Source organism: Desmodus rotundus, chromosome 12 (assembly GCF_022682495.2).
Source record: "Desmodus rotundus isolate HL8 chromosome 12, HLdesRot8A.1, whole genome shotgun sequence".
Taxonomy (NCBI): Eukaryota; Metazoa; Chordata; class Mammalia; order Chiroptera; family Phyllostomidae; genus Desmodus; species Desmodus rotundus.
Window position 1 is genome coordinate 96,396,464 of NC_071398.1, and position 11,017 is coordinate 96,407,480.

An 11,017-nucleotide genomic window follows, 5' to 3' on the forward strand; every position below is an offset into this window, starting at 1 on the left:
CCAGCATTTTGAGTGCCAGGAAGAAAATTCAAGGTTTTTTGGGGGGTGGAGGGAAAAGAGTGCAAGCTCGGGGGGAGGGCATGGTGCAGGAAAGTCACCCTTCTGTTTGATGCCAGCCTTGAGTTACCAGGGTTTTAATATACTGAGATAGGAGAGAATTGAGCTTGTTGTGGTTATGAATATTTCACGTCAAATTCTAGTATTACCCTGGTGTTTGCTAGAGACTCTCTCAAAAGGAACTTATTTTATGTCCTAGAAATGAATGAAACTCTGTATTTTCCATCTTAGCCTCCCTACCTTGTCACCCCCCTGCCAACGCAATTAAATCATATCCGAAGTATGAAAGAACCTTATCTGAGATTTTACTTCTTCTTACAAAAAGTAATTTTCCTATTTGGAAATAATTTTTAATGTTGCATTGCACTGTACTTCCTCTTGCTCCAGGAAAGAAATTTTTCCTTCTGAACTTCCCTTGCGTTGTTTTTTTTTTTTCCATTCTCTTTATTTGGGTCGGCTCTTTTTTTAAGCCTTCCATTCTGCTGAGTGAATACATTTGGCCTGGTACCAACAGGAGACTCAGAGTATCATTTTTCCATCAGACAGGATCAGAAAGAAACCCCGCCCCTTCACACCCACTACTGATTATCACAGACAAAATCGAGTTGTCGCATCACTGGCCCAACACTTGCGAATCTGTGCTTTCCACTGCTCTCATCCCTGCAGAGAATGAGTTTGGAACACGTGGAGAATATGCCTTTGCACCATGCAACTCCCTCAGGAGCACAGAGGCCAGGCTGGAAGCTATGTGTCTTCTCAGTAGTAACTGTGCTACTAGTTTGCTTCTTCAGCACAGTAGTCTTCTATCTTCTCCCATTCAAGGTAAGGAGACAACAGTGGTACCCAAGGTTGCTGTTGATTGTAATCCTTCTGTCTTCTGTGAGCCTGGGTATTGTCACTGCCACTCAATACTGTTAGAGCTAGTTGAAAGGAAGAGGCATGGGGGTAGAGAGAACAGAAATGTCATTTCGACTTTGTCATGACATATGGTTTCGGAGGCTTATCTAAGTGTTTGGAAATGAAAGCAATGAGAAACACTAAATGTTGGCTGCAGAACTGAGTTAGATGGAATCACTTAATTAAGTCAGTCATTTGGCAGACGCCTGTGGAGCATTTTTTCCCTTTCTGGAACTTTGTTAAATAAATCCTCTTGGTGGCATAAAAAGGTGTAAAGCATGATGCTTGCTCAAGGAATGGGATGCAAACTATAGTCTAACTGAGGGAAGAGACATAAAAAGACGGCGGGAGATAGAATAAGGTGAGTGACAGGTGGTTACAGTGACTTTGAGGAGGGAAACGGCACTGAACTAGGAGTAAGAAGATCTGGATTCTGGTCCTGGGTCTCCCAGGAACTAGCTGTATACATTTGAGAAGGACATCTTTCTTGTCCCCAGTTTCTTCATGGGGAAAGGGTGAAGCTCATTCCTATTTGGGAAGCCCCTGATGCTTATTAGGAATTTCCCATTCAGCTCCAGTCCAAGTTGTGGGTCCAGTAAAGGAAATGGAGATACAGTAGATCCTTATAACAAGTTTTTCTGACTGTTGACTGCACAGTACTGACCAAAAGGAAAAGTAAAAATGCTTTATGTCATTTAAGGTCTAGTCCATTTGGGGTATGATTGAAGGTTCTAAGCCTTGGGGAGAATAAAGCAGTACATTTAAGAAAGGGCCATGACATGAAATCAGGGACTGCGGAAACATTTTTCTGAGGGGATTGGCCAGCGAGGATTTCAAAGATACAGTTCTACCCCTTAAGAGATTTGAAACCAATTGAGGGAAAAACGCAGGAGCAAGCAGCACACTGCAGTTGTTGGTGTTGCGTTGGGGCCAGTGTAGGTTTGCCTGCATTTTCACACAGGAGCCCATGGATTTGTGTTGCCTCGGTACACGCAAGGGCACAGAAGCACGGATAACCGCACCTCCGCGCTCTCAGGGAAGGTAGCAAGCTGGAGTTTGCATTTTCTGGGTCGGTGAAGCTTTGCACAGAAAGACAAGAACCATCAGGAATTCTGAGTATTTAGGTTTCTGAAGTAGGCAAGGGGAAGAATAGCAATAGCTTCAATTTGGGAGTGCTTTTTCCTTCTAAAGACCACTAACACTTAAGGTGCATTAGCCAGATGACCTTGAAGAACACAGGACATGTTATGCGTCTTCTGATCCTGCGCATGAATGGGGACCCAATGCATAGAAAGGGAGGAAAGTGCCTTTCTCAACAGAACACAGTGGCTCTTGCAAAGGGACAGAAGAAATCTAGTAGTTCCAGGGGGAAGGGGACACCTCTCACCAGAATCGAACTTGACCAGTCCCATGTATTTGAGCTCCGGTTCTGGATCCTCTTTCCCAGATGACTTGCAGCTTCTCAATGAAAGGTTCTGCCTCTAGAGAAAGAGCCCAGAGTCTGTTCCAGATTGGGAGTGTTTGAGAGGTTTTCAGAAAACTGTCCTGGCAGGATACCATGGAGGCTATTCCCTACAGGAAAGGCCAACGGCCTGACAGGCAATTCTAGCTCGTGTATTCCACTTTTCATGGCCTGTCCTGACCTTTCCTTATTGACCACAAATAAACATATTTGGAAAAGAGGCCTGAGTGGCTAGTGGATGGTGCGTCATTACCAGGGGCCCCTTCCACCTTCTTACAATATCCATGAACCTTGGAGTTTAGATTATTGTAATCTCCACTCTTTGCTTTTATATACAAAAATCCCACTTTCCCGTTTCTCTAGGCTCTAACTCACGAAGCTTTAGACAGGAAGATTGGCTCCTTCTAGACCAACAGAAATTTCTTTGGGAGAAAATTATTTCTTTTTTTCCCCTCCCGCTGTCAGAAGACAGCCTGCTGGAAAGGATTGGCTAGGAGCCCAAGCGATTTGGCCTAGTCCTCAGGGAAGATTACTGCACAGACGTTGTCCCTAAGGACCTACGTGTTCAGAAGAGTCCCCTGCTTCAGGGAAATGAAGGGTGCTTCCAAAAGTGGAGGCTGTGCTTCTGCTTGAAAGCACGGAAGACTATTTCCAAAGGATGATCTGAGATGAGGTTTAGTTTGGAGGAAGAACTAGTAAGCTTTCGCCATGTGAACCCAATTATGTAAATGTTGGCTTAAATCAAGCGGGGTTACAAGAGCAACTTCTTCAGCAACAATGACCCAAATTAAAGTTGAAGCTGAAAGTCACATGTGCTTATTTAGAAGTGAACATTAAATCCTCCATACATTACCAGAGTATAAATAGAAGCCACCCCGTGGAGTGGCAGGGGTGAGCCCTGTGAGTCATCTTGGCCTGTCCTCTTATCCGCTGCTTGGCCTTGGGTGAGCTACTTAATCTCCGGTACACTCATTTCCACATCTGCAAATGAGCATGCTGCCAATTTTCACTTTACACAGTTGGGGTAAGGATTAATGAGGCAGTACAGTGCCTGGCCCAGGGTAGCCTCTTAGAAGACTGTGGTGGTGAATATTTGCACCATAATTATTAATGGCAGTACAATGAAGCTAAATTTCAAGACCTTTAACAATATGGGTATTCCTTGCTTATTTCACTTCCTCAGCCAAAGACTGTACCTCACTGCCAAATAGATGATTTTTGTGATTGGACAGATTTTGATTGGTGGCGATAATCAGAGAATGTTACAATGGTGGTTTCTGGCGCTTACGTAGATATGAAAGCATCCCACGAGACAGTGCGCGGGATTTCTGTCCCTGGCAACTAGCCTGCAACCTCAGGTGTTTCCACTCTCTTTGTACCTGAGAGTACAGATCTTATCTGCAGCGTATACTTTGGCATCCATTTATATTTAGATTGTTATCCAGTTGCTCCATGCATGCAATCATGTCTTTCTAGAAAGACTGTAAACTTTTTAAGAGGAGAGGACCATAAATTACATTTGTTTCTCTTGCTTACAATGCTAGTATAACATTGGGAATGTAGGTGCTTAAAGTTGTATTAAATTCTTCATTATAATCAGCATCATTCTCCATAGAGCTACTATTTATCGAGCAGGACCAGACAGACTAACAGGGCAAAGCCCTTCACAAGAATGACCTAATTTAAATCAAGACCAAGTTCAACGAATTTTATATTATTTTTCTCATTTTATAAATGAGGAAATTGAAATGAAGGGACTCCCTATCACATGCCTCTCATGAGTTAAACCAAATGGAATTTCAACGTCTCTTCTAATAAAGCTCAAGATGAGGATGATATCATTGCAAAATCAAAAACAACTGTGGGGACCCACTGATGTATTCTGCAATAGTGGCCTAACTTTCTGAATGCACCCCCTATTCAAATCAAAATGTTTTGTATTTTGATTTCAATCCCAAAATTTATGCTATTATAAATTATATAAAAGTACTAATACTATATATTTTTAAATGCACAAATAGAAATGCATAAGAGTGAACCAAATAATATGCTTAATGTAGTTTAATCACAGAGCAGAACCATTTTGCTTTCACCAAAATGTCATATTAATATATAACAAACACTTTTAAAATAATTGAACTAATATTTTAATAATTCATGAAATGTTACTTTTATTTCCTTATTTAATTTGACTTTACGATACAGTAATTTGAAGGTTCTATTCTAATTTAATTTACTTGATTCATGGTTTTGACGTTCATCCCCGAAAAAATTACCTCACAAAGGAATGCAGATCCAAATGGAAGGACGCACTCCTGAGTGTGCTTACCGTGACAAAATTCATGGTTCTGAATTCTTATACCCTTCCTCAATGGTGCAATGTTTTTATATTATTTTTTCTTAATTTTATTTTTATTTTTTAATCCTCACCCAAGGATACATGTATTGATTTTAGAGAGAGAAGAAGGGAGGGGGAGAGAAACATCGACCGGTCACCTCCCGTATGTGTCCCAACCGGGGACCAAATACACAACCTAGGCATGTGCCTTGACCAGGAATGGAACCGGCGACCTTTTGGTACATAGGACCATGGTCCATCCAACCAAGCCACACTGGCCAGGGCGAGTTTTTATATTCTTAAAAGTTAAAATAAAGTTGGGCTTCCCTTCCTCCCTCCCTCCCTCCCTCCCTCCTTCCTGCCTTCTTTCTTCCTTCCTTCCTTCCTTCCTTCCTTCCACAACTTAAATCCCATGGTTTACTACTATAACCCTAACTTGCATTGACCCACTCACTTGTTTCTGTCTCCCTTCATTATATTTTAATTTGGAAACTGCAATCCTGGAAAACTGACGGCACTGATCAAATCCAGCTGCTCTGTGTCTTTCACAGCTGAATATAGCGGAGGGAAAGACTTTGCCGTCTCCTCTATTTCATTTCCTTGACTTCTCCTTGAAGATCTAATGTCTCTTCCCCATTGCCTCACCTGATACCCTTGCCTCTGGGTCCTGTGAGAAAATAGAGGAGCCAGGAAAGAGTCCCCAAGCCCCTCAGCCTACTGGGGCACTCTCCTGCAATTTCGTTCACGTGTACTGTGTTTTCCTCTTGTCCCGATGCATGACTTGCTCGCGCACCTATTTAAGTCCACCCATGAACTAGACTCTGTCCTCTCTTACTGACTCAAGGACATTGCTCCAACAGCAGTCTCCTAGCTCTTCATATTACCAGCCCTCTGCACTTTACTGAAACATTTCCTTCAAATGGCAACAGATAACCATGTCTTCACTTCTCTCGCATTCAAACAACAGCACCAGAAACAAACAAACAAGAATCTCTTTGCCCTCTCATCCTCATCCGGGACCCATTCCATTTTTCTGTGCTCCCTTATGGCAAAACTCCTCCGATTGTTCTTTTTCCCACTTACTCATAAACTCATTCAGATTAAGCTTCTGTCTTCATTATATCTCAGAACACGTTTTTGCTGAGGACCCCATTGACTGCGTCCATTGGGCCACCTCTGTCCCCTTCTTTCTTGACCCATTGACAGCATTTGACCCAGCTGATCAGTCCTCTTCCCTGAAAACAATTTGTTCTCTTGGCTTCCAAATGTCACACTGTCACGTTCACTTTCTGACCCCTTCCCTTTCCTTTGAATCTCCTTTGCTGGCTCTTCCTCATTCCCTGACCTCTGGACACTGCCCTGTCCCGGTGATCTTCTCTGTCTACGCTCACTGGCTAGATGATCTCATACAGGCTCATGTCTTAAAGCCTCACGTAACATCTTGAGACTCCAAATTGATGTCTTCAGAACCTTAAATTCCACCCTCACTGACCCAATGGATACCTAATGGGTATCTAATAAGCCACCACACTTGGCAATTCCAAGAACTCACGGTTCATTCTTGCCCCATAATGAACTACTTTTAAGCCTTGCTCATTTCAGCAATTCGTTCCAACAACTTGTGCCCCAAATCTTGGGGTCTTCTCTGTCTCTTTTTATTTTTTCATCCCACAACCAAGTCAGGACTGCTGTTGGCTCTCTTTCCAGTTGCTGATCCCCGTGTTCACCCGCCAGAACCTCAGCGAGAGGCACCATACTTTCTTGCCCAGGTGACTACAGGGACCTCTTAGCTGGTCCCACTCCCTTGCCCTGGCCTCCCTTAATTTATTCCTGTCACAGCAGATGGAGAAATCCTATTAAAAAAGATGCAACGTCTTTAACTTCCAAAAGTCTGTTAAGCACTTGGTCGCTGGGAAACCAATAAACTTTACACAGTACATTTTTTTTTTTGGTTATACTTGATCTTACTACAAGTATTTAAAGCCTTTAGCATTCAAATACTTGTGTTCATAAAATTAACCACACTGATGGCTTCTTGCAGCCTGTGAATCATGGTATGTTGCAAGGGTTTGAAACTGAGTTCTCCTCAGGGTATTTCTGTTGCTCTGTATAATGCGTGATTGTCTGACTATTAAATAAGGGTGGTTTTATGAACCTCAGTTGTAAATACTTCTATAGTGTAATCTCTTATTATTCAACATAAAAACAAACATAAATAGAAATTCTGTTATTTTATTCATAAATGTCAAGGGGTCACCTTGGGCAAGCACTGGAGTGGGGAAAGTAGTGTTTATAGAAAATTTCTGTGGCCCAAGGGGATGAGAGTCCAAGATCGAATAGTTGTACTGCGGGAAGAGGTTAGGCTGATGGAATGAGGCCTCGACCTTTGTCAGGAAGGCTCAAAAGGATAGTTAGGTAATGAAAGGTCAAGGACGAAGCCGGACGTCTGTAAAGGGAAGCTGAGAGAGCCAAGACAAAGTTGAGAGAAGGTTTTTTTTGGTTTTTTTTTTTTTTTCCCCTGGCTAGCAAAAGAAGTTTGCCTCAGGAATTTGAGGCTCTAAATAAATCAGTTAAGACAGTTGTGATGCCGTCATCATCCCGATCAATTTCCGTTTTCTCTTTCCCTACAGACTGTCGGCAAACCCTGTGTCGCTAAGTTTGGTGAGTAACCTGTCTTGCATGTCTCCTTCTTACTTCTCTTAGCATTTGAAGCAAGAAGGCAAGTTCCAGTGCTGTGAGGAAGCCTTTATTCTATCTTAGTCATTCTTCAGCTACTTTTTCTAACTGCTTATCGTGTGCCCACCCGCGGTCTAGGAGCCGAGGCTTTCGAGGCCAACCAGATAGACCAGTGGTGCCCTGGGGAAGGTCACATCTCTGGGCAGGGGCGCACAGAGCTTTTGCGGACCTGGGCATCTGAGATCCTGGAGCCGACTTTTAATTCAAGGTTTTAATAAGAACATGGTTCAGATTTCTCTGACAAACTCCACATCCTCCTCACATTTCACACATTGCCGGTGTCCAGCAGAAAGAGAGTGTGTGTGTGTGGGGGGGGGGGGTTGTTTCTGTTTCTAGATGTATAGAAGAAGAAGGAGAGTTGCGGGGAGTGGCCACTTCCTCTGCTCCTTTCTCGTCTCCTCTTAGCTTCTGAGTCACTTTCCCTTATAGTGACCTGGTATTTGCTTAGAAAACACACTGTAGTATACAGTTAAACAGAGCCTTAGGCTATGTCTTAGAATACATACAAAAATGCAAATAAATACATTTGGGGTTGTTTCTAGGTTTCGGGCCAAACACACATTTTCAGCTGAGAGAGTTTCTAGAAATGAACAGTCCCCCTTGCTTCCCATGCAGCTCAAAACACCAGGCTTCCTGGGCTCGTGGGATTTGGGGAACCTCTACTTACTTGTCTCTGTCACAGAACTAAGTAAGAGAACCAGGGACACTTCTTCCCGGCGACTTACTAGCCTATTGGCTACTGCCTATCACGTGTCAAGCCAGAAAACATTCGCTGGGCTCCGGGCTCACCCACACAGACTTTGCTTCTTGCTCTAATGGTCTTTTCTTTGTGGTCCTGCGGAATCTACACTCAGAGTCTTATGTCAGTCATTTATATGTAAATACGAATTTTAGTCAACGTGTTATTTCTTTCCAGGTATTTTCTCATCAGGGGTTCCTTCTAAGTATGGGATAAAGGCTCTGCCCCCTATAACAAAAACCATGGAGAATGACAGAACAGGCTAGATAAGCATTTTGGGTGGTGAAAGCACCTTTTCGGGCTCTCAAATCACACTGCTGTGTACAAACAACTAACATTAGGAAAATACTCAAATTCCAAATAGTCCTATGAAAACTAATGATTAAGTCTTGACCCTTCCCCCACCCCCTGTGCTGGCGTTAAGCTAGGGATACTTATATTTAAACAAATAATTTTCCATTTTGAAATTCATGAATTTACCAGTAGCTATTTTTGGAGGGTTTGGCTGATGGTGTCTCAAGTGGCTTTTGAAGGCTATGTGCCTACAAACTGAGGAGAAGAGTCCTCACTTAGACGCAGTGCACCTGGCTCAGGAATGCGGATGCATCACTCAGTCAAGAAACGGTTGTCGAGCGTGAGCTAGGTCCCGGGAACTCTTTAGGTGCTGAAGACCTAGCAATGAACAAGGATGTCCTGAAGTGAGGGAGAGAGAGACAACAAAGGGACAACTCAATTCACAGAATGCTGCCGACGCCTTCGGTGGAGAAAACTAAGGTGGGGTGAAGGGAGGCGGTGAGGGGGCAGCACCATGGTACCTGGATTCAGGAAATGCATCTCATGAATCAAGTGACACGTAGTAAGTAGTTCTTACACAGAAAAGCGTGACTATTCTTCCTGGCTTGCCAACCCTGCTTATCACACCCCTGGTGCGTGAGTCGGTGAGACACACAACGCCCCATAAAACTTAACCCCTTTTTCTATTCCAAATCCATTTCCTTAGAGCTCCCCAAGCAAGTGACACACTTAGGATTTGCAATTTCTCTAAACAAGGAGTAGATGGATACTTAATATAGTCCAATTGTGGTTGGAGACAACTAGTATAGACCAGGTAAAGAAACAACCTATTAATATAGGAAGGGGAAAGAACTGTAAACAGGAAGATGATGAAATAATGAAATAACTATGCTTTCCTTTTTTTTCCCTCCCTTATAAATTTCTTCTAGGACCATTACCTTCAAAATGGCAAATGGTATCTCTCGAGCCCTCTTGCGTGAAGCAGGTAGCTGACTGGAAGCTGCAGATACTACAGAATGGCTTGTATTCAATTTATGGTCAAGTGGCTCCCAACACAACCTACAAAGAAGCAGCTCCTTTCGACGTGCGGCTCCGCAAAAACAAAGGCATTATACAAAGTGTAAAAAATAATGCTACAATCCAAAATGTAGGAGGGATTTATGAGTTGCATGAAGGAGATACAATAGACTTGATCTTCAACACTGAATGCCAGGTTCTAAAGAATAACACGTACTGGGGGATCTTACTGCTAGCCAATCCCCAGTTCATCGCTTAGAGTCTTGGCCTGGTCTCCCCGTCCTCTTCAGCACATGCCGAGATGCTGGTGGGCGGGTTGGAGGAGACAGGTTTTCGATGTCTACAGTTTGGGGGCACACATCAACATCCCAACAAACAGAACTCCTCTGCCTATGAATGTTCACCTCTCATGCTTATCTGAAAGAGACTCAGAGGAAGGGCCAAGGGCATTTGGTTACCCCTGACATTGGCTTGGCAAAGACACTATTAATCCGTGGAAAAATGAATATGGGTGGCCAAAGGGCAGAAGCTTCTCGAAGAGTCTTTGTCTAATCTTTGAATCCCTGGGTGGAAAAATGAGGTCTTATACTCATGGGAGTCTCACCTAGTATGCTAAAAGGGTGTAGCACAGTAGCCTGGTCTTTTTCTCATATTCTTGGGCTGTTTCACTTTATTTTCCCCATACTCCCGTCCTCTGAGACCCTCCTAATAAAAAGGTGGGGTGGCATGCGATGATATTAGAGGATAGAGAACACTGCAAAGAACTAGTGGGAAAGAAGCACAGGTGGCATGGAATGGAATGCACTTTATTTGGGAATTTCCTTTGATTTCATCATCCTCAGGATGCAGGGTGCTTTGCAGAGCCAGCGGGTGGAAGGGGTCATTCTGTACCTTCACACAGGGCTTCACGAGATCTTGTTTGTGTGTGCATCTAAACATCGTCAATGGTAAAGACAGAGCAAGCACTGGTAATCACAAGGTCTCACCCCGGAAATTGTACTGCCAGTGCTGTATGGTGTCGCGGAAGGATTTCATGTATTTAGCTGGCTCTCCACGGTTTACAAGGTGCTTTCACATATCACAGAGCAACTCTATAAATTTAATGGGACAGGTATTTTGGGCACTATTTTAACAACGAGGATACAAAGGCAGATGCCTTGTCTCAATCCACAGAACTAGTGATGAACGGGGCCAGTGGGCTTCCCACTGTATCACTGTCTCAGCTTTAGAGTTGGAGTTTCTGCCATCACCTTGCAAGCCGATAAAGTGTAACAGGTTCAGCTTTCAGGAGGTGTGCTCCCTTTCAGCCCAAGGTGGGCAGGGGTTGGGAAGCCGCAACAGATCGCTCCTTTCTTGGCAAACTTCTTTTCCCTTCCCTGCCTGGAGCAGGGCGCACCGGGGTGTTGCTCACGGCGGACTCCAACCAAATCCCCGTCCTCGCTTTGAAGAGCCTGCCTTGACCAAACGGGTACAGACT

The 11,017-nt window shown here is 43.7% G+C and overlaps 1 protein-coding gene across 1 annotated transcript; it reads left to right on the forward strand.

Annotated features, from left to right (window-relative positions):
• The first annotated feature begins 689 nt into the window (after positions 1-689).
• TNFSF18 (TNF superfamily member 18) lies at positions 690-10,100 on the forward strand. Its single transcript, XM_024551845.4, has 3 exons — positions 690-879; positions 7,385-7,415; positions 9,453-10,100. The coding sequence occupies exons 1-3, from the start codon at positions 727-729 to the stop codon at positions 9,797-9,799; spliced, it is 531 nt and encodes a 176-aa protein (XP_024407613.1). The 5' UTR covers positions 690-726; the 3' UTR covers positions 9,800-10,100.
• The last annotated feature ends 917 nt before the right edge of the window (positions 10,101-11,017 follow it).